The sequence below is a fragment of the Ricinus communis genome, chromosome 6 (genome assembly GCF_019578655.1).
Source record: "Ricinus communis isolate WT05 ecotype wild-type chromosome 6, ASM1957865v1, whole genome shotgun sequence".
NCBI lineage: Eukaryota > Viridiplantae > Streptophyta > Magnoliopsida > Malpighiales > Euphorbiaceae > Ricinus > Ricinus communis.
The window spans coordinates 16,014,375-16,038,010 of record NC_063261.1 but is presented as its reverse complement, the minus strand read 5'-3'; the positions used below and the strand labels follow the sequence as shown (position 1 = coordinate 16,038,010).

The 23,636-nt window shown below is 31.7% G+C and overlaps 3 protein-coding genes across 7 annotated transcripts; 2 read left to right on the top strand and 1 right to left on the bottom strand.

Annotated features, from left to right (window-relative positions):
• The first annotated feature begins 1,014 nt into the window (after positions 1-1,014).
• Positions 1,015-8,171, top strand: LOC8270046 (ATP phosphoribosyltransferase 2, chloroplastic). 2 transcript variants are annotated; one of them, XR_007216473.1, is made up of 12 exons: positions 1,015-1,480; positions 1,648-1,707; positions 2,846-2,959; positions 3,788-3,853; positions 3,968-4,075; positions 4,198-4,281; positions 4,863-4,964; positions 5,092-5,205; positions 5,290-5,370; positions 5,604-5,723; positions 6,588-6,799; positions 7,784-8,171. XR_007216473.1 is itself a non-coding variant. In XM_048376033.1 (11 exons), the coding sequence occupies exons 1-11, from the start codon at positions 1,193-1,195 to the stop codon at positions 6,681-6,683; spliced, it is 1,233 nt and encodes a 410-aa protein (XP_048231990.1). In that variant the 5' UTR covers positions 1,015-1,192; the 3' UTR covers positions 6,684-6,969. The 2 variants fall into 2 exon arrangements, 1 of the variants encoding a protein (XP_048231990.1); XM_048376033.1 differs by lacking the exon at positions 7,784-8,171 and having other exon boundaries at positions 6,588-6,969.
• Positions 8,172-14,317: 6,146 nt separating this feature from the next.
• On the top strand, positions 14,318-19,841 carry LOC8277536 (probable magnesium transporter NIPA4). 3 transcript variants are annotated; one of them, XM_048375563.1, is made up of 10 exons: positions 14,927-15,065; positions 15,606-15,710; positions 16,009-16,065; positions 16,240-16,330; positions 16,411-16,571; positions 16,669-16,796; positions 16,894-17,031; positions 18,325-18,417; positions 19,077-19,182; positions 19,348-19,841. In XM_048375563.1, exons 3-10 carry the CDS (start codon positions 16,056-16,058, stop codon positions 19,452-19,454), a joined length of 834 nt encoding a protein of 277 aa, XP_048231520.1. In that variant the 5' UTR covers positions 14,927-15,065; positions 15,606-15,710; positions 16,009-16,055; the 3' UTR covers positions 19,455-19,841. The 3 variants fall into 3 exon arrangements, with proteins under 3 accessions (XP_048231519.1, XP_002529005.1, XP_048231520.1); XM_002528959.3 differs by lacking the exon at positions 15,606-15,710 and having other exon boundaries at positions 14,320-15,065; XM_048375562.1 differs by lacking the exons at positions 15,606-15,710; positions 18,325-18,417 and having other exon boundaries at positions 14,318-15,065.
• A 666-nt stretch (positions 19,842-20,507) lies between these two features.
• Positions 20,508-23,483, bottom strand: LOC8277537 (2-(3-amino-3-carboxypropyl)histidine synthase subunit 1). Of its 2 annotated transcripts, XM_048375560.1 has the most exons (3): positions 21,599-23,483; positions 21,122-21,233; positions 20,508-20,922 (listed from the first exon to the last, which is right to left on the bottom strand). In XM_048375560.1, exon 1 carries the CDS (start codon positions 23,130-23,132, stop codon positions 21,828-21,830), a length of 1,305 nt encoding a protein of 434 aa, XP_048231517.1. In that variant the 5' UTR covers positions 23,133-23,483; the 3' UTR covers positions 20,508-20,922; positions 21,122-21,233; positions 21,599-21,827. The 2 variants fall into 2 exon arrangements, with proteins under 2 accessions (XP_048231517.1, XP_048231518.1); XM_048375561.1 differs by lacking the exon at positions 21,122-21,233.
• Between the last annotated feature and the right edge of the window lie 153 nt (positions 23,484-23,636).

Sequence of the window (23,636 nt, the reverse complement as noted above, 5' to 3'; positions counted from 1 at the left end):
TAGCTTTGGCTTCATTATAGTGTGAGACTACCATATCTTCCACATTAGTTTTCATTCAAAGGGTTGTGTATCTAAAGGCACTGTTAGTATTTGTTTATCAATTGTTTATCAATGGGGTTGGCTTAGTTATATTTTGGACTTGATTTAAAGGATTTAATAGGTTTTGACTGTTTTTGGACAAGGTTGTCATGACTGAGCTATTTTTTTTATATATTTTAGAGCTCATGCACTAAATTATTGAGCTATTGGTTCTAAAAGTGGGTTACATTATATTTGCCATACAATTAAGGATTTCACTATAGAATTATTTATTTATAGCTTATTTGTACAATTGGTACGAGAGTTGTTCGCGGAGAGTGAAAATATCTATCGTTGTAGCTAAGGTTCTTGCTTGAGATGATTTTATATTAATAACTTTGGTGCGATATGAGAATGTTATAGAAAATATAAGTGGAAATCTGATAATTGCAATAGAAGATGATGGTTTTATAACTATGCGGTAAGGTCAAAGTATAGCCAACGATTGTGTTTGAAGGAATTATTAATAAATTTAGATTAATTTATTTTAGAGAAGCTTAATATTAATAATAAATTTAGGGACCTTAATATTAATAATAAATTTAGGGACCGAGTTGAATTTTTCATTAGACAAATTATAATAAGTATAAAAATCAAATTGAATTTTTATTTTATTATTTTGACTTATAGAAGAAAATGAGGGAGGGGTTGATAATAAATGGAATCCAATGTTAAGGGGGTGTTAGTTCATTTTTTGAAAAAGTAGGATTAAGCTTGTAAATTTGTCCAAACCTTAGGGGTATAGTAATTAACCCTTAATACTATTTTTTTTTTAAAATGGAAAAAAGAAAAAGAAAAATCTGAACCCGAATAACGGGGCTGGACTCGGATTTAAGCTCAAAACGATTTAATTTGGACCAAATATAGACCGGGCCGCATCATGAACCGGTGTAGTGCCGTCCCGAACATACTATAATCAGCTTGCGACCAGCCATAACAAAAGCCTCACAAATTTAGACAGAAAAGACAAAGGAATCAAAACAGCACGCACGCACGCACTTTTACAGTATCTTCTCTTTTCAGTTCTCCACTTCACTTCTTTTTTCAATTGCCTCACCTCCTCCCTTCCACGGCGGCGTTTATCTCTCATAGTTTCAACTGAATCTGAACAGCCATGTCAATGTCTATTCTGCAGCCAAATTTCCAACAGTGCCCCTCCTCCTCCGCCTCCTTCACTTCCTCCACATCTCTCTGCCCTTCCTTTTCGTCATTTCGCATAATCACTCTAAAACCATCAATATCACATCTCAAACAGCAGCAGCGAGTTGTGTGTGGCGTATCGCAATCTCAAGTATCAGTTGTTAATGGCACAATTGATAACAAAGTCTCTGAGAGAAATGAAATCCGTCTCGGTTTGCCTAGTAAAGGCCGCATGGCTTCCGATACTCTCGATCTCCTCAAGGTTTTTCTTTAGTAATATTGTTGAGTTTGACTAGATTATGAGTCTTATATTATTTAGACTTTGTTTTAGTTAGTTGTTTAGTATACATGACCTTGATATAAAATTTGTGTAGCTCAATCTTCCTTGTAGTGCTTGAATTCTGATTTTTTCGTGTATTTTTTGTATAGGATTGTCAATTGTCTGTCAAGCAGGTCAATCCACGACAATATGTTGCACAAATTCCACAGGTTTCTCATTTCTCTCTCTCTCTGAAATATAAACGTTTTGTCAGATAGTTGTTGGTATTCATTGATGCAAGTAATGAAGAAGAGCCGTGCTTAGAGTAATTTGAATCCTTACTGCTCTTTAGAGCTTGCAAATTTATGCATAATATATAATTTGAATAAAGTCGAACTTTGGTGGACAAAAGAACAACAATTTTGAGTCGGTCTCTCGATGATTGTGAATAGGGGGTTTTGGATGAGTTTGATGAGTTGAGTTCAAAATGAAATTTTCATGGTAATGATGAAAAATCAGGACAGAATCAGCTAACGCGACCTTACTTTTTTTACTGTTACCCTCCTAATTCTTTTTAGTTTCATGAAATTATAGAAGAAATGGTGAACGGGTTTTGTTACGTACTTGCACATAAAGTTCAAAAAACAATTATGCATGGAAATTGCACTTTTGCTTCCTTACAATTCTAGCCACTCCTAGTAGTTGTTCGTAGTTGCTTATAGGGTCTGCTTTTTGATAATCCTCCTTCGACAGGAGAGTGGGTTATTGCAGTTTGCCTTTTACAACTGAGAGGTAAATTGGAGCATTTATAAGCCATGAAGCTTTAATTGAATATGCTTCAGACTTTGAAGTCTTAAAATGATTGAGATTAATTCCTTAAGATCCGACTTGTAGATTGTCTTGACTAATCAAATACAGTAAGCCCTGGTTATCAAATTTCACTGTGTTCTTGATAAAGTCTTTTCCTCAGTTTTCTGAGTTAGTACAAAATCATTGTGGAACCATAGTATTTATTCTACTAAGTTTTCTTGGAAGTCCCCTAGAGAAGAACTGCATTATAGCCAATACAAGGGTGCTGAGATGCCTGTTTAACTGGCTACGTATTTATCTCAACAATTATCCCATGTTTTGACATAGACCTTTTGTGCGTATCTAGGGCACGTGGCATTTGCATCATCTTCATGCTCTTATTATATTTTTGCTATTTGATACATGTATCCTGTACTAATTTCAGATGCAGGTTTAGATTAATCTTTGATTTGTTATAGACCATTAAATTAATAGAAATGCTAATTTTTCATTTTGTGCTAGACTTTATATATATATATATATATATATATATATTTCACTAATATTACTCTGTTACAGCTCTCCAACTTAGAAGTGTGGTTCCAGCGACCCAAAGACATTGTACGGAAGTTGTTATCTGGAGATTTGGACCTTGGAATTGTGGGTTTTGATACAGTCAGTGAATATGGGCAGGTAAGCTGTATGCATATTCATTCTTTTTATGTTTTGGAGGTTTAATGATGCTAATATTACATGCCTAGACAGCCTAGCCAGAATAATCTTATTACATATCTCATGGTTAATTAATTTAAGTTTTTAATTCACAGAACAAAGATATAGTTTAACCATTCCATCTCTCAGTGCATTAATATCCACGGCTATATGCCTTTGGTTGATGCTTAGCCTTTTCCTATACAGTAGTTTGAAGCATTATGAGTTAAACGGCACTAGCTATTTGCCTAATTTAGATAATCACGATGTCTGTTTTCTCTTTAATTATTTTTGCCCAATTAAAATGGTAGTTAGCAAAACTATGATTAAAGTTTCTAATAAGGTCTTCGTTGCAATGCGTTTCCGACCACATGAGTGATTCTTTTGTGTGGTAGCTGGTGACATAAAACACAGTAAAAGGCATTGTATTTTCTACAAAATGTTACACGCCTGTTTTAGGACAGTACAGTGGGCTGTACAAACTGGACATCCTGAGTATAGTTGGGATTCTAGGACAATTGGTTAAATTTTTTAAAATGAATGGCATCTGTTACAATTTTTTTTTTCTTTACAAGTTTATTCAGTTGGTGGAATTTGTTTCACAATTGTACTTTGGTTAAATTGATAACGATTTGGCATAATGGTTCGTATTAGAGGATAAAGTTGTAGAGCCTGTAACTCTACCCATTGGTCTTGTCTAAATATGGAACTGCTTTTGTTAATTCTTTCTGCTAATCAGGATTCTGGCTCTTGCTATGAATATGGAGTGCATTAATATTGAATTACTGATTGAGCTAAAAATTATTTCAGGGAAATGAAGATCTTATCCTTGTTCATGATGCTCTTGAGTATGGGGATTGCCGTTTATCTATTGCAGTAAGTTCCTTTTCATTTTTCACATTTAGTTTGCTAGAAGCATACATCTTTAGCATAGCGATTGGCATGTGGTTTTCATTGGTAATATATTAAAATATCCTCTTTATTTTTCAGATTCCCAAATATGGGGTTTTTGAAAATATAAATTCCTTGAGGGAGCTAGCACAAATGCCACGATGGACTGCTGAAAAACCACTGCGAGTTGCAACAGGCTTCACTTACGTATGATATGTATTAAGTTTGTTTAGACATTTGATTATTCAGCTTTCTGACATCTTGTTTTGTTAGCTTTCATTTTATGATTCCAGTAACATTTGTTTCTCTTCTACTACCTTTGTGCACAGCTGGGTCCTAAATTTATGAAAGAAAATGGTTTGGAGCATGTAACATTTTCAACTGCTGATGGAGCACTGGAAGCTGCTCCTGCGGTGAGAGACAACTCTTTATGCAAGACTGGATCTATTTTTATCTAATATGAAAAATAATAGCTGATTTAGGCTTCTTAATTAATTTTCAGTAATAACGTGCATCACCTCGCAAGTGAGAAGGCTGGAAGATAATGATAATGTTTTATTTGAATTTGAATTTCTAGATGATGAATTATGTGTCTTTTCACTTTTTTTTATTCCCTTCCCTTTATTCTCTTTCCTATTTGAAATAGTGTGTTACGTAGAGTAGTATTCACATTCTCATTTTTTGTGATTAATTACTTTGGCGAGCTGTTGACATTCATTGACCAATAATGCAGCATGTGTGACATTTTGCAAATATGTGATATTTTGACATCCTTTATCTTAGTTGTAGTCAAGTGGTTTCGTATGTGGAAAATGATTTATGAAGTTGGGTTCTTTATGTAGAAATAACAAATAATGATTGTAAACTGAGAAGCAATTATCCTAGTAAGTCATATTTCTTGCTTGCTTCCTTGTTTGAGACTTGAACCATCTTGGAAAATGATACTCATTATCCATGCACATGGATTTATATAGCCAATTGTCTTTCTTATTAGATGGGAATAGCTGATGCCATTTTGGACCTTGTGAGTAGTGGGACAACACTGAGAGAAAACAATCTTAAAGAAATTGAAGGTGGGGTTGTATTGCAGAGCCAGGTAAGCTATCAAGCGGCACATTGAACTGTATCGAGCATGCAATTTGATCTTGATCTTGAATTAATGCAAAGTGGTTAAAATTATGCCTTCAGTAGATGCCTTACCTTAAAACTGTCCCATTCTTCAGGCTATTCTTGTTGCAAGCAGGAAGTCTTTGATGCAAAGAAAAGGTGCCTTGGACACAGTACATGAGATTCTTGAAAGGTTGGAAGCACATTTAAGGGCAGTTGGTCAGTTCACGGTGTGTATGTTGTATATTAAATTCTGTGCTCCCTCCTACCTACACTTTTCTTTCTCATCTGTGGTGGTAACACTTTAATGTCAGGTTACTGCAAATATGAGAGGAAGTAGTGCAGCGGAAGTGGCTGAGCGTGTACTAAGCCAACCATCGTTGTCTGGATTGCAGGTGAGAATCAAGATAAATACTAACTTTTCCCCTTTTTTCAATGACTTGGAACATTTTGCAAGCATTGCAGCATGCACACTGTTTTTTTAGCAATATTCACCTTATCACTACAAGTGGCTTGGAGGAATGTGGATATTGATTATGCTAAGAATCTTGAGACTTTTAGCACTAGACATCCCCCTTGGTATTTTTAATTTCAGGCTCTTTTATGTTGTTTTTGTGGTCACATGCAGGGGCCTACTGTAAGTCCAGTTTTCTGCAAGCGCGATGGAAAGGTTACACCAGATTACTATGCCATAGTCATATGTGTTCCAAAGAAGGCATTGTACAAGTCCGTTCAGCAATTGAGAGCAGTAAGTTATCTAATTCTTGGAGATTATAAAGCAGTATTCCTATGGGGTTTATAGATTGAATCTCTGAACCTAAGAATGGAATGGGTTTAACCGTATTCCCCTCTTTCTTTCCATTCTTTTTTTTATAGGAGGGGTGTTGGGTTTGGGGTAAATGGGACCTTTGTAGTAAGAGGAGAATTAAAAATTAAACTGCTCTTGCAGATTTCTTTTTAGTCTACAAAACTTCTTTGTTCATGGTGTAACATAATTTAGTTATTGTGGATGGTTCTTGTTCATAACAATGATTTAGGTTTAAAAATAACAGGTATATTCAGGTTCCTTATTTGCCCTTTGGATGTTTTGCATGGTGATTGAATCTTTTAGCTGGTCCAAGTCTCATATATATCTAAGACTCCCAGTTTATTCATGCATATTTCATTTTAACATCTCACCTGTTTCTGATGTTTATAAGTGAACTTTAAATTTCCGTTTGGTATTACACATTAGATAATGGGTTTATGTTTTGCTTTAAGATTTTGTATTTGACTGATGGAAAGGATTTATTTTAAGCATTAAAAGCTCCTTCAAATATTCCTACTCAGGTCCTGTTTCGGATTGTTGTTGGATATTAAGAAAATAGGTTTTGATTTTTTATTTTGATTTAATAAATTGATTTTTTTAAAGAAAAAAATTTATGAGCTGTTTTTGTCAAATCTGCTTTTGGAAAAAGAAACATTGATTTACCTACTTTTCTTCAAAGCCAGTTCCAGAACTCAAAGAAAGTATTTCTTCTTTTTTAAAAATACTTGGCCCTCAATCCTAAACGGGATTTTATTACTATTAGTGAGGGAGTTTCTAATGCTTTATATATGGCTTTTGATGCAGATTGGAGGCAGTGGGGTTCTAGTTTCTCCTTTAACCTACATTTTCGATGAAGAGACGCCAAGATGGCGCCAGCTTCTTTCAAAGCTTGGGCTGTAGATCTCTGCGGTCAATGATGATTGCTTCTCTTTATGAACGTATTGCTTCTTGAAATACTTAGATTGTTCTCAGGTACATCTTCAACATAGCACAGAAAGAAGCAGGTTTAAAATTTTGTAAGTTTTCTGTACCGGTATGTTGTGATTTAAACTCTTCAAATGGCGTTTTTTGCTTGAGCTAAGATTCTGTAATTTTGTGCTTCCCCATCCCCCTTCTTGTAATTGTACTCGTCTCCTCACTGTACTTAGCATATTGGTTGAATGGAATTTCATAAAATGTTATGAAATTTGTTAGCAAATTGGTTGAAATGAATTCCATAAAATGTGTTCAACTTAAATGAAAGTTCATTGAGATTAAAATGTTTTCAACTATTATGAAATTTATTTGAAAATTTAAAATTTCTGTGCATTAAATAATGAAAGTTAACATAATCAAATTTATATGAAATTAACTATAATTAAATTATATTTTAATAAAATAGATAGAATTTTTAAAATTAGTTAGTCAATATATTTAATAGTATAAAATATTTTTTTCAATTTTATTATTTTTATTTTATTTTTTATTCATGTCTTATTCTTAAATGAAATTAATTTTTTAATAAATTTTAACTAAATATAATATTATAATTCTATATAATTAAATTTATGAATCGAGTATATCTAAATTGAATTTTAACAAAATAAGTATAATTTTTAAATAAATTTTATATTAATAAATCAATATATTTTATAAAATTGAAATATATATTTTTAATTTTTTATTTCGTTTTATTTTCTTTTTCATGTCTTCTCTTTTTTATAATTTTTTTATAATATTTATTTTCAACACGACATTACTTCATTTGAAAAGAAATTCATAGTTACCGTATAAAAATTTAAATAAAATTTTTAATAGATTTTAACCGAATATAACGTTGAAATTTTTTCAACTCGAATTTTAATATTAGATAAACTCTAACAAAATTCTGAACACAACATTGTCCTTGGTTTGTGATGCTATGGTAAAATGATGAGCATTAGTTGGCTTGAATCATATAAAACTGAGCTAAAAACTATATTTCCCTCTGGTGGTCTGATGTTTTCCTTCACTGAATGTAGCTAAGATGAGAAAGTGAAACCCTAGAATTATGCAAATTCATGTAATGTGTGGCTGAGATTGCGACTGTTCCTGATGACGGTGGGTTGGAGATATGATTTATGGCCACATGTAGATCACATGACCAACTAGTTGTAGATGGAGCTTGGTGACTTGGAGCTGAGGTGGCAAGCAGCTCAATAATTTTTATTTAAATTTGTGGACATAACAGAGATGGAAAAAGAATATATATATATATTCGGAATATGCTTTGCTATAAATATTGTTGTCGCACTTGTAAAAGATAAAAGACATTATTTAGACTCCATAACAATACTTGTGTAAAAAAATTTAAAAACCTAATTTTCAGAATTGATTTATGGATGGCACTTTGGAGGAATAATTAAATAATTAAGCTTCATTCTGTATTCAAATCTTTAATTTTTGTATTTTTTTTGAAGAAAATTTCACAGTATATGGTTTTTTTTTTTAATTATTTTAAAATTTATTTTTATAATTTTCTAAAAGAATTACTAATTACTAATTTAGATATACGCATGTCTTTTCTTTTTTAATTACGTACAGCCTAACATTCTCATTTTGAGTAAAACTGAAGAAGTAGCTCAAACTTTTCATTCTAATTTTGCTTCACTACCAATGATTGTGCATTGAATAAAATTAAGTATCTTCCATAATTAAATAAATAAAATTGGTTAATTAAGTATCTTTCATAATTGATTCAAAAAAAAAATATTTCATAATTAAATGCATTAAACAAATTGTTGATCATGTGAGATAGTAAAGAGTAGGTAGATTAAAAAGAAAAGAAAAAATAATGATGAGTTTAGAGTATGAAAAGGACATATATAATTAAATGTAAAGCTTGAATTATGAATAGGACTGAAGTTGGATTTGTTATTTTATAATTAAAAGACTGAAGCTTTTATCAATTTCTAAACATGAAAACTAAATTTCATGCCTTTTTCGAATATTAATAGACATACAAAAAAGAAAATATTAGATAGTATCTTAAATGCTGTGGATAATATTTTTCACAAAAGTAACATAATTACTTTTAAAAAAATTTCGTACTCTAAAAAAATAAAATTAAGAGACAGTAAACTATATAATAAATATAAAATCATTTTCTTACTTTCACTACAAAAATAATAAACCTTTATTAATACTAACAGACAGTAAAAGAGTAGTGTTCAATATTTACTTTTAAAATTAATATCTAAATTACTTTATGATTTGTCATCAAAATATCTCCTGAATTTAAAATTAATAAACAAGTAATTCAGATTTTTAATTTTCTAACTAATTTGGACAGTAATTTAACAAAATTAATCGCTTCACTCTAATTAAAGTATTAAAATTTAGCCATCTCCGTCTGAAAAGCTAGAGGAGAATGATAAGGTCAGTGGCTCAGTGTACAATGGCTAGAGAAATGGTCCTTCCCTCTTTATTTTCTTTTTCTTTTTTCTTTTTTCTATTGAAAGCCGAGCACTATGAATTTTTGCCAAGAAAAACCAGCGGGGGGTTTAGTGAACATAAGAACCCAAAACAAAGATATCAACAAAGAAGTAAATTCTGCAAAGATGACAGTGATGATCATTCTAGAAAAGATCAACAATTTGGAGAAAGAGGCAAAGGGACAGAACCCATAAAAGAACAAAAGGCCGAATGGATAAATACAAAAGAAGCAACAAAAATATGATTTTAGGGTAATTGTGTCATGCCCCAAAATTCATTTACTTTACTCTACCAAACTTTCTCAATGTGACCTTTTTTTTCATATAAATAGTGTGTCCACTTTTCAACTTTTTTATTTTACTTTTGGTAATTTGAAATATTGTATTCAATTAAATATCTAAACTTTAAAAATTTAGTATGTACTTCTGATCGATTTAGATTTAATGAATTACCAACTAAGCCTAATTAAGATCCATCCTTGTTGGAAAACTAGTCATGCCTTACAAAATTGAGGAAAGACCAAAAAAAAAAAAAAAGATTCAACTTGATCTTGTTTTCTTTCTCTTCTTCCATATCCATTCCTTATATCTTTCTAAATATAATAATTTAAATTAACAAATTTAATAATTATATTATTATTAAATAATTCATAAAACTTATATATTTCAAAATAAAAAAAATATAAAAATTGATCCTATAATTTAATCTTTTGACACAAAAAGTTCTACAATTTTTTGTCATGACACTTTAATACTATGAGAATATGCTATTAATAATTTGTGTCCAAATTTATTAATACCAATAATAGTTTTGGGTATTGAATTTTAAATAAAATCTAATTGTTGTAAAATCGGTCTTGTTGAATAGATAACGAAATGTAGAATTCTATACTCTTATTAGATCATCCAAAATTTATCAGGATTGACTATAATTAAAAAAAAGAATAAAATTACGAGATTATTTTTTCTCTCTTTACATTTTCTCTTTAAATTCTGTAAAATAGATATGACTAGTAGTAGATGAAAGTTAAGTTGGTAAGGAGTAGAATGGTGCGAGAATCACAACCAATTAATATTGAATGAATGAGTTATAACTGTGAAATTAACAGTGAATTTAAATGCAGATTATTAATATTTTAATTCTCGAAATATTAAAGTATTATAAAAAAACAACAAAATCTCTTATGTCAAATGGTTAAAAATATGATTAAATTTTGTACAATTTTCAAATTAAAATGCCCTTCGCCGTTCAGTGCCAGCTTATAAAAAAGACATCTATCATAATTTTTTTCTATTTCAATTAATTTTATATTTAAAAATAAACCACATACGTAGAAATACAAATACCGAACACGAAAGAAGATGGAGAAAAAGAAATAAAAAGAAAAATTGAAATTATATTTGTTATGTTATCAATTAGATATGATATAACTAATTCATCTAGTAAACATAAATTCAATTTTACTCAGTGAATACTTAATTTAAATCGGTTAGAAATATTTAAATATATCACATTTTTAAAATTTAAATATTTGATTAAAAAAATCAAATCCGTAAAATAACATAAATCAGAAAATTGAGACACCTTTTTACATTTTGAGACCGAAGTTAGTTGAATACTTCAATTTATGAAGACACCACATATGAAAGATAATCAAAATCCAGCCTTCTTCATTTTATGACCCACCATCAGTAATGCCAAAAACTGCACTGCCTTGGCATCTCTAAATGTTCAATTAATTTTGAAACTGAAGTCAGTTGACCAGTTGAGGGATTTATGCAACAAACTTTCATTTTTTCTTAATATGAAACTTTATTTATTTATTTATTTTAATAATTATTACTCGCATAGAGGTTTTTTTTTTCTTTAAGAAAAAAGATAAAGATTGGAGTGAATTATTTATTTATTTATTTATTGTATTGGACAATAAAACTCAAACTCGAATCTTCAAAATTTTCAACTAATTGAATAATTTTTTGATTCAAATCTCAATTTTTTTATATATAAATCTGGTCTTTAGTGTTAGGGCGGAGCTACTTGGTGACCAGTAAGCAATATGACTGCACGTAAGATTAAAGTAATTTTATTAGTATGAGAATATTATAATTTAATAGTAGTATTCTCATAAGAGAATTTAATTTTAATTTAATTATTTTTACTGCAAGAGTGACATAAAAGTAAAATATTAATTTGTTTTAATATTTGATTAATTAGTGGAGTATAAAAAAAATCAAATATATACCTTGAGAAAAATTCAAGAAAAGTATAACAATGAGATTAAAAAGGAGACATAGAATTTAATATTTTAACTTTAATAAGAAGATATTCATACTGGTAGTCATTAATTAATTATGAATTTTATATTTTTTAATATTTTTATTTAATAATTTTAATATTTAAAAATAAATATAATAAAATAAACACTTTTTGAGAATAGTTTTATAATTTTACAATGAATAAGATAATATTGTAGATCAATTATACTTATTAAAAGAAAAATATGAGAATTAGTAAAATATTTAATGCAATCAAATACAAAAAATGTGAAAAATAACGGATATATTGTTAAATTTACGATGAACTTTTTGCTGACTTCTAAAATTTTCTTTTTAGTAAATATATTCAACTTACTATAATTATTTTAGTGTGAAATTGTAAAAATTGTCTCTTAAAAATGCTTTTGAAAATAGATTGAAAGTATGAATATCGGGATAGTTATACCAATAGTCACTTAATTTTATATTACGTTTCATTTTGGTCATAAATATCTTTTGATTTCATTATATTTATTTAATTTTAAGTTGGATAACAGATTAGTCACTTATCTAAAATCTAGTGATTACATTCTTATAATAATATATGTCTAAAGCATCCAATATTATACTAACACGTATTTTAAAAAATTAACAAGTCACTATCTTAGATATCAAACCATTAAACCAAACTGCTAACTTAACCTAAAACGAATTCCAACTTTAGACTTTAGAAATCTTCTAGACTTTGATAAAAAGATCCCGGTCGTTGTCATTTTTTTTCTTTTTATTCATATTTTATTTTTTATTTATTGTTACAATAATATTCTCTTTTTTTTTTCAGTTTAATTAATCCAAATTAATTATTTTTTATTTATTTTTATCAATATATTATTTCTAAAATAAAAAATATAACAATAATAATAATAACAACAAGAAAAAAAAAGTGAAAAAAAGAGAGTATCAATCACCAAATTAGTAATATTTTTACATTTATTTATATTTAAGTTATCCTTTCATTTATATTTACATGTTCATGTATTTACTTAAGGATGTATGATCAGTTCCTATTTGGGTGCAAGAATTTCAATATCAAACGAGTGTAAGTATATAAAATTTACGATATATAAGTCCATTTTTTTCTAGTTGTCTATGAGCTAGTTCATTAAAATTGGATTTTAAGAATTATCATTTAATATTTTATTTTAAAACTTCAGAATTATAAATTTTATTTTATAGCATTGGATGAATAAACCAGAATCTTAGACAAATAACCAATATATTACTCAATTTAAAGTAAAAAATTGTAATAAAACAAAAAAAGAAGAAGTTATGTGATGAAAATGAAATATAGTGTAAGCTATTGACCGTTAGTATAGTTATCTCCATGAATATTTTTTTAATATCCATTTCAAAATCTAAAACAATTGAAATAGAATTATTAAAAAGTATAAAGTTTAGAATTTAATAAATAATTAGACCAATAAAAAATTTATTATATACCAAATCACTTTATATAAATATTTTTTTTATCTTGTTTTGATATAGTATATAGTATATATTTTTCATAAAATATATAAATATTTATTAATATCATGCCAGACAAATCTTTTTAAGACAATAGTTAAAAAATTATAATTTAATTTGTTACAAAGTAAATATATTCTTATTTATAATTGGCTAAGTTGGGACCAAATTTTTTTTTTTTAAATACATAAAGAATATTCTTATATAAAATATAACTTTGGAAAGGTTATACTGTATCTCATTCTTGCATGTGATAATTATCATCAACTCTCAAAATAATCTAAAAATCACTTTGTATTTTACCTCCACTATTTATTTTTATTTATTTTAAAAATATTTTAAACTCCTCATGTAAATTCTGATAATTGTGTTAAAAGGAGTTCTGAGTTTCCAATAGGAGCATTAACTTTGAGATTATAGTTAATAGACAGTGATGAAGTAATCTTCTATATGTTATAAAAGTGTTCTTCATTTACTATAGCCATAGATTTAGATGAGTTGCATAATAGAACATGCTGATATAGTTTGGATGAACCAGATCACATAATTTTTAATTAAAAGAAAAAAATATTTATTAAATTTACCATTATTCAACCCCACATACAAACAAATCTTATCACTGAGCCCATTCTAGATTCTTACTAATTTAGTAAAACTTGTTTGGATGTCCCCATGAACTAACAACTCTATGTGCATAACCTTTGCTATTTGACTTTATCCAAACCCTTTAACAATTTCAAAGTGCACAAGTGTAAAAAAGAATTATAACTAACTTATGGAAAAAAAGCTTATAAGTTTAATATTTACGAGATACCTTATTTCCTATTAATCAAAATATTATTAGCTAATCTAAAGATTTTTATATTAATTGTATTAAAAAAAGTCCTCTTCTTTGGAGTTATAAATTATACTTTCGCATAATAAAATTAAATTTTTAGTATTTACTTTTAAAAGAGTCTCTTTTTGTACTCGATTAATAAGTTTATATTTATAAATTTAGTTGGCTGTTAATTTATTAAAAGATATTAAATCAAATGAAATAAAATGGATTAAGATTTGGATAAATATACCTCCACTAAAGCTAAAATAAATTCTCAGAAAATTATAAGAATTTTCTGCTAGACTTGTTGTTTCTACAATTTCTCAATGGAATAAAAGGAAAAGAGCAGGGTGGACATTTCTGAGATGGAAAATAAAAAGACAGTAATTAGTACAAGAAAGAAAAAGGATCATGACAAACAATAAATAACATGAATTAAAAAAGAAAAAAATGGAGATAAATTAGATGAAGTGGATGAGTCATCAACATTGAGTCGCAGAAGAGTCCTAATTTTGGTAAAACAGAAATTAAAGAACCAATTTCCTTTCCTTTCCTTTCCTTTCATTTTCCTTTCCTTTCTCTTCTCTTTCCTCTTTTCTCTAATCTAAGTTAAGCAATCTCAATTCTCACAGCTGTTTCCAGTTTACACCTCTCTCTCTCTCTCTTTCTTGCTTTGAGCGCCGACACAATCTATACTTCCTCCTTCTCCTCTCAAGATCCAATCTTTCTTTGCAAGTTTAGTATCCCAGTCCAAACCTAAGTCAAGTTTTCTTTTAAAGTTTTGATCTTCCACTCATTTTTCAGTTACCCACTTGATAAATTTGAGATTTTTGTATTAAATCTAACCAAAATGAGTTGTGTCTTCTCCAAATTTATGTATATATTCTAGAAATCACATTTGCAGACTTGGGTCTTTGTCAATTCTTAACTTTTTTGTCATCTGTATTTTATTGAAGTTGGTGCTGAGTTGGGAGTTTGTGAAGAAATGGTGGTTTTGTGATACAAGGTGAAAAAAAATAAAAACTTTAGAATTTTGGCTTCTCTTTAGTGGGCAGTTTTAGTTAGTTACTGCAATGGCTACACAGAGCTGGAGAGACTCTTACAAGGGTATGTCCTCTGATAATATCAAAGGTTTGGTTTTGGCATTATCTTCTAGCTTCTTTATTGGTGCTAGCTTCATTGTCAAGAAGAAGGGCTTGAAAAAAGCTGGTGCTTCTGGTCTCAGGGCAGGTATCTATTTATTATATAATCATGTAGTCGTTGTTTTTTATGTAAGATTTTGGTGTAATCAGTGACTTACGATATGTGGGATTGCTGTGAATAGAGGATTTTTTTAAGATTTGCTTTGGATCTATGTTCTCTTGTTTGTGATGGACAATGTGAAAAGTTTTCTGTGTTCGTTTGGACTTTTTATTTAGAAAGCTTGTGCATTTTGCCGCTAGTAGGCTTGGATCAGGAAAGAGGGAAGTTGAAGTAACACCAATGAGTGATTTGTATGCAGCTGATTACTTAGGCTCACTCATTATCTACTTAATCAAGTGTTTGTTACTGGTTCAGTGCATTATCAGGATACAATTACCAAGTGTTTGAGTGCTTCTTTGATTTTATTTAGAGCCTATGTAGACCAGGTTAAGATTAAAGAGATAGATTTCCAGAATCTTGTACTTTGGGAGTTACATTATCTTTATATACTGGTTCAATAGATCAATATTGGAATTTGGAATTCATGAGCAGTATCAAACTGTGATCTTTTGTTTTTTCATTCGCCAGTTCAAATTAATGTGATGGAAAAGTGAGAACTTCAACTTATTGCTCCATCAAATACACAAGTTTGTGAAATTTGATTTAGGAAGATCTCTTTTTTGGTTATAGGAGGTAAACATTACTCGAGTTTTCTTATGGTATTGTACTTGCTGCCACATCGATGATCAGGTAGTTTCTTGATAAATGCAGGTTGAATTTAAATTTTGCATGTGCAGGTGGTAATCTGTAGAGATGTTCAGTTGCTCCTTGCTGCAGGAAGTTGAGCACTTATTGCATGTTTGAATTGTGTTGCTAATATCTGCAAAAGCTAATTGGATGAATGCAAAATGCTTCCTTTTTATATATAATAATCTATGATTATGACTTTTATGAGTTTCTCTGATACTCAGTCCATTCAATGTAATTGCAGGAAGTGGAGGCTATTCTTACTTATATGAACCACTTTGGTGGGTGGGAATGATAACAAGTGAGTTTTACTTTCATAGAAATTGTTGTTAAGTTTCCCATGTTACAAATTATAGAGATCAGCCAAGCTCTTTCTCTTTCAATAAATTCGTGATGGCTAATGACATGAGTCTTATGGTGCATCTCTTTTTGCGCTATTCTGATTCGTGCTAATGCTTGACTGTCATTTCAACAGTGATTGTCGGGGAAATTGCTAATTTTGCTGCTTATGCTTTTGCACCTGCTATATTGGTCACCCCCCTTGGTGCTCTCAGTATTATTATCAGGCATGCTCTTCATGACAGCATTTAATTGTATTCAAGTCTACTTTCTTGGGTCTTTTGCTGATCTTCTTGTTCCTTTGCAGTGCGGTTCTTGCACATATCATTTTGAATGAGAAGCTACATATTTTTGGAATTCTTGGTTGTGTTCTTTGTGTTGTGGGTTCTACAACAATTGTCCTGCATGCTCCTCAAGAACGTGAAATTGAATCTGTAAAAGAAGTTTGGGATCTTGCTACAGAACCTGGTAATTGTTGACGCTTTATTTCTGCTCTGAGAGTGGAATGTGATTATGACACATACTTAAAAACTGGACGTTTGATTGGCTTTTTTTCTTTTTCCAGCTTTTCTTTTCTATGCAGCCTTGGTCATAACAGCTGTCTTTATACTTATATTCCACTATATCCCTGACTACGGCCAGACACATATAATGGTTTACATTGGGGTTTGTTCTCTTGTTGGTTCATTATCGGTATGTATTCTTATAAGGTTGATGGTTTACTTCTGTTTGCCTTTCCAATGTTCCTTCCTGTTTTTACATCGTTTATTTAAACTTTGTTGTTTGACAGGTTATGAGTGTTAAAGCACTTGGAATTGCATTGAAGTTGACACTATCGGGAATGAATCAGCTAATATATCCCCAAACATGGGCCTTTGCGTTAGTTGTAATTACTTGTGTGGTTACTCAAATGAATTATTTGAACAAGGTAAAGTTGTTTCTATAGCTTATTGTACATAAATTTATATGTTTTCATTCTTTGTACTTGCAATCTTATCTTATCAGCATAATAGAGCTCTTGAAAAAATGCAAACCAAGGAAATGCTGTGTGCACTCAGCCTTCCTGAATTTTTGCAACGTGGGAAGCCTTGTGTCTGATTACTATGCTTTCAATTTTCTGTTTTAATTGCTAAAAAATGCTTTTGCAGTACATCAAGAAATAATATTGTACGGTATGTGGGTGAATTTGTGGTCTGTCTTTATGAACTTCTGTAGCTACCATGTTGCTTTTATGCTGCATCAAATCTGTCTGGAAACAATTGGCTTCATTTTGAAATGAGGAAGGAGGTTGGATTAGAAAACGAGAATGTTAGAAGAAAGGAAATTGCTGCTTTGAATTAATAGGGTGAAAAAAAATGAAGAGCTAAGGTTGATGGTGAAAACATCCAATTCTTTTGATTTGTCACCAGGCTAGTAATCTTCTTCATGTGCAATAGATGATTGTAGGGATCTTGAAAGAGACAACTTGATGATGAACTAGATTTGAGAGACAAGAGGTTGGTATGCATATTTAGTGCATGGTTCCTTTTGGTCCACGTGCTGATCAGTTTAGAGTAACAAAGGAATTATTAAGGACTAGTCGTATATAGTGTGTTTTATTTGTTTTCTTTTTCCCTGTGCTCTTTCCTTTTTTCCTTCTTTCTCCTAGTGATGCACTAGGCAATCAAATAAATTACAGGCAAAGCTTAGATGGTTGCTGTATCTTTCCATTTAGTTTGTTATGGACTTTAGAAATAAGTAAATATAAGCATTTCTGAAGTGTGGAAACCTCGTGTTCATGTCCTTGTCATTGAGTTCTATTTCTCTATCCTTTTCTTTTGCATTTGAGAAAGCTTTTATGTTTTCTTCTGTTCATTTTGATGCTTGGGCATTTAATATTGATCAATCTGTTCATTTATTTGATATACTAATGTTAATTGGATGGATGAGTACAAAAGTTACTAAGTAGTATGAAAAGAGGAAAGAAAATGGAAGCATTTGAAAGTGAGACATTACTAACATTATCCTATAGTGAATTTCTGATGGGCATCAGGTCTCTCTGGTGTTTAGAAGTAGTTCATCTTATTTAGCATCTACCCTTAAATTTGGGGATTGATGCAGTGGCATGAAACTTGCACTTGGACAGTTTCTTGGCTATGTTTTACTTCTATAAATATCTGTAAAGATGCCATCTTTCAAACATTTTTCTCTAATTTCTCATGCTCTGGTTTTTCCATTGCAGGCGCTTGATACATTTAACACAGCTGTCGTATCTCCCATATACTATGTTATGTTCACATCACTAACAATTGTGGCTAGTGTAATCATGTTCAAGGCAAGTTTTTTCTGCTGACTGATAAAACCAAACACTAATGCTTTATGCAATTGATCTGAATAATCAATCATGTTCAGTTTATACTTGGCGTTGATTTTTGAAAAGAGCTTGAAGGAAAAAGAAATATCTGCAATTTGGTATTCTTTGAGTTAAGAAAATCGCACTGTGCTGTCATTTCTTACATGCATAGCCATCAAAATTCAACTAGCCCAGCTGGTTGAAGCAGGATAACTAGGAACTAATCCAGTGGATAACTAGGAACTAATCCAGTGGCTAATTTGGTAAAATTTTAAGCTGTTCTCCCAGTAAATTTATTGGGAACAACCAAACTAACTGGGTAACAAGTGTGCCTAGAAGCTTGTGGTTCAAGCTGCAAAAACAGGCCAAGCTGAGGTCTGATGGCAGCTTCTCAGGTTGACATCACTCTACTGTGAACAGGGAGAGAGTTAGAGTTGTTTAATGAATTGGGAACCTCTTGCTTCTCTAGTTCAATGTCTTTGGGAAACTTGCTAACATGAACCATAATTCCTATGATTTAATTCCTGCCATTTCATGTTTGAATTAGTCTTATATTTGCCACGCACCAATTGTCTGCTTGCTAATTTCTAATTTGTGGCTGATTGTAAATGACCAATAAAGAAGTTGTCTTTTCTTTGCAGGATTGGGATAGGCAAAGTCCAACACAGATTGTCACTGAAATGTGTGGGTTTGTGACTATTCTTTCAGGAACATTTCTGCTTCACAAGACAAAGGATATGGTTGATGGTATGCTTTTGATTCTGTCTTTCACTATTTTTGAATTTTTCCATTTTCCAATTCGATATGATCCACTTTGAAGTTTTGCATTTCTCACAAAGGTATTGCCTTTGAATTTCCTCCCATGTACTTAGTAATCTAACTCTTGCATTTATGTTTTAAAATGTAAAACAGGGCCAACTTCTCTGCCTGTGCGACTCCCTAAGCACACAGAAGAGGACAGCTTTGGTGCCGAAGGCATCCCTCTCAGACGTCAGGAGTCATTGAGATCACAAAGTTGATAATTCTTCAGCTCCTTTCCGCTATTGCTTCAGATTTGATATTTTGGTGAGGGACTATCCAACATCAAACTGTATTTTATGAAAGTTCTCCCATCATTTTCTTTACGGGGATACGGTCAGAGACAGGAAGGAGATGGTTTTCCCTTCCATGTTTGCCGGCGTCGCAATGAGTCTAGCTTTTAGCTTTTGCCTTGTATACACTCCCCAGTTCATACAGAAGAATTGGCCAATGTAATTTTGAGCACATTGGTAATATATAGCGCATTTGTTGTTCCATTTGTCAAGAGAATTAGCTTATGACTGACTCTATCTCTTTCTGAGGCACGTGTAAAAGTCTTGCTCTTCAATTTTGATGCTTGGGAAATAGAATGCCTTCAAATTCTTACATCTCCTTTAGTTTGGACAACTGGGATAGAAGGATCTTAACTGGGAAAGCAACTCCTTGCTATAATTATGTTTCCTATATATGTTGGTTCTGCTGTATTCCTCAAGTTGACACAGAATAAGAAGACTATAACTTGGGAATTTGCTTCAGATGGCCAAGCATATGACAGTAGCACCGAATGTTCTCCTAAAAACGCTAATCAGAAACTAAAACATATGAATCCAATTGATTGTGATGGCAGGATTGCATGAATGTGATGTGAAATTAAAAAAATTAAATTATCGTGTAATTGGCTCAAGTTGTTTTAAATACATAACATTACAATTTCAATTATAATCACCTAAAAGTAGGATTAAGGATTCAATCCAACCGTACTGAGTCTTGACTAGCTTGCATTACTGTCAATCGAGTCTACTATAACTTTTCAGAGTTTAATGACTGTGAAATTAAAATAAAATTATTCACCTATTATTAAAAAATAAAAATTAACTACAAAATTAATAATATATTTGATAAAATTTATAATTTTATTCCAGTAAATAAGTTTAAGCATATATTTCTATTATTAGTATTGCTCGTCACCCTCCTTACACATAAATTATTATTATAAAAACTATTAGTTCAATTCTTTGTGCTTTTATATATATTATAAATTTTTAAAAAGAAAATATATAAATTTTGTATTCAGATATCACATTAATATTTTAATTTGCGAGCTCATTCATGAGTTTACAACAAGCTAATTCATGAGCCTAAACAGCCGAGCTTTCCCTAACTTGCTTTTGGCTTGTTTATTAGACGAGCCCGTATGAACAAGCTCAAACTAGCTTTTATCAGATCAAACTCTGAATAGCCCTCGTCCTACAGCTCTACTTATAATGATTATGTGTACCTGGGGACCAATGAACACCACTCGTCCTGTCTGCAATTGCTTTACACGACTAAAATTCACATGCACCACAACAGAACAGAACTCATAACCTGATAATCACTTCCTACATCCTGCATATAGAGCAGTGCTGTGCTAGTATCAACTTGATTTTTGTGGGTCACCTGCAGCCTGCAAAAATTGTACCTGAACAGCTGGAAGCATATACAACTATTTTACATATGGAAGAAGGCATAAATAAAATAAAGAAATGATATCGAGAAAAAATGACTGCTCAAAGAAGAAAAGGCTGATATCTTGAAAAAAAGAAGAAGAGATTGCTCAAAGAAAACAGTTTAGAAGTTGAATAGAAAGAAGAAAATATTTAGATGATCTAAAACCTCGAGCACAGACCATTCTAATTGCAAGACTGACACTTCCACAAAATGCTCCCGTCCTATCTACTAGTGGGATTAGAATCATATTTGCCCATGTGCTACCAAAGCAAAGATAAAAAATAACCTACCTGCAAGGCAGAACGAGTTATCTGAAAAGAAGATGCAGTAAATTGTATCCTTTTGGTCTATAAATCTGGTGAACAGTACATACTCCATAAACTACATAGAAAAAAAGACAAGCAAGGCATGAATTGGCTCAATCAAGCCTTGGCGAGTTTCAGGATAGAGCAGCTACTTGGAAGCATTCAACATTAAGAGAACTACATATATTATTATCGAATTCAGACATACATTACAGGTCTGTATATTGAACTAAAGACGATCTAATGGTCATATGCACAATCTGATCAATCAATTCATCAAATCAGCATTACACATGTATATAGACATTTTTCTAACGTAAACAAATTAAAAAGTTGAATGAGGAACTTACAAAACGGCAGTTAAAACTGGATTACTACTAAGAACTTAATTGGCATTTTAGCAATTTATAGTTCCGCTCAAGTAAATGCCTCCTCACACCCCCATTCCCACCCCCGTTCCCCAAACCAAAATTCAACCTAGAAAAGCCACAGTAACCTCTATGGTTTGAACTCTAAAGAATCAGCAAAAGAAAATGTGTTGTACATGCTTGTAGTACAATCTTTTATAGGCCACCAATGCTACAAAGCAGCACCATAACCACCAGAAGATACCACATTTCTTCTCACAGGGCGAGTTGCTTTCTTCACATAAGCGGAATTCCATTCTCCACCATCCTGAGCATAATAATCCATGGGATAATCACCACCATTAGTACATCCGGAACACAGATCATCACTGCCACATCCTGCACTCTTCTCCCACCAACCTGGTAAATCTCCAAGTGCAATCTCGGCCTCAAAAGGCGTCAAAAGAGGCTTCTTAAATGCCTCTCCCCAATCAATGGAAAGCCGAGGACACGCAATCTGAATCCAAGCATCAATACAATCCTCAAACAAAGCAATCCTAACCGGACTAATCTCCGACATCAAAACAACTGTGTATGAAAACCCTTTCTCTCTCATCTTCTTCTCTAACCTATCTAAAATTCTCGGATTCCCTTGCCTACCCAATGTACCCAAAACAATACCCCAATTTCTAGCTTCCTTAGCCATCTGTATGGCTCCCTTCCTAACCTCCTTCATTCCACGATGATCATACTCCTCCAAAAACAACTTCCCCATATAAGGATCATACCTAAAAGTACTAATCCCAGGATTTGCAATCATAAACGCTTCCAAATGAAATCTGCCATCCGCCACAAACACCACAACCGTCTCACTGCCCCCCCCAACCATTGAATTCGAAGATATTTTTGGTGCAGTACAACCCAGAACTTCACCAGCGGACAATGGTTTCGACTGAGGAATCAAAGCATAAAGTCCTAACCTTTCTAACTCAGGTTTAGCTTCTCTAATAGCAGAAGCAAACTGAATAGTACCCGCAAGAATAACACTTTTATAATCCTTCAAATTAAGTTTAATAGTACTAATCAAACACTCCACATCAATCTTAATCTCAACAAAAACATAAAGACAAGGAATTTTAGTAGCATCAATAGGAACTAAACAACTATGACCATAATGAATTAGAAGATCAGCACCTAAAGCCAAAGCAGAAAGATCATCGATACAACAAGCACCATAGGTAACATCTCCGAGGATAAAACAGTGAGTGACGCCAGCAAAAGCGGTGAAAATGTCGGAGAGGATAAGTGAGTACATAAGCAGGCCCTCAGGGAGCTGGAGAGCGAGGCGCTTGGTGCCAGTAGAGCGAATTCGCCACACGCACTTGTGGATTTCCAAGTTGTAGTTTGAGGGTAGGAGGGCAATGGCGGCGTTCAGAGATGCGTCGTTAAGGATTGAGTCTGGAATCTGGTTTTTTACGAAACGTTTCGGTGGTGGTTTTGCTGGTTTTACGTTGGAAATTTGATCTAAGCTCTCCATTTGACAGTTATTGTCTGTAGAATCAGAAAAAGCCACAAATCAATTGATGCAATGCCAATTCTAAGTCATGAACCTGTTAATTCAACACCCAAATAGCAAGCAAGCAAGACCCCAGTTAATAGCCCAGCACAAGGCTTAAACGACAGGTAGTTTTGACAATTGATATGTGAGGGGTTTTTATATCCGGCTTCGGGCCGAGCTTATTTGAGGTTTAACTTTTCAAGTCTAAGTTCGAGCTGTCTGCTGTATATGCCCAATTTTTTGATCAAGCCCGACCGTCGTAAAGAATATAAATATTTTATTTATAATTTTTGATCCGACCAGATCTGTTAGGCAGACATAAAAAAAAAAAAAAACATTTTCGAGCTTACTCAGAAAATAATTGGGCTATGTTCGGGCTTGGACAAGACTAAATTAAAAAAGAACGTGTCTAAGCCCAAAAAGTTTTGTGCGGACTTGGCGAACCGAACAGATAATCAAGTCTACGAATAGGTCTACTCCTTA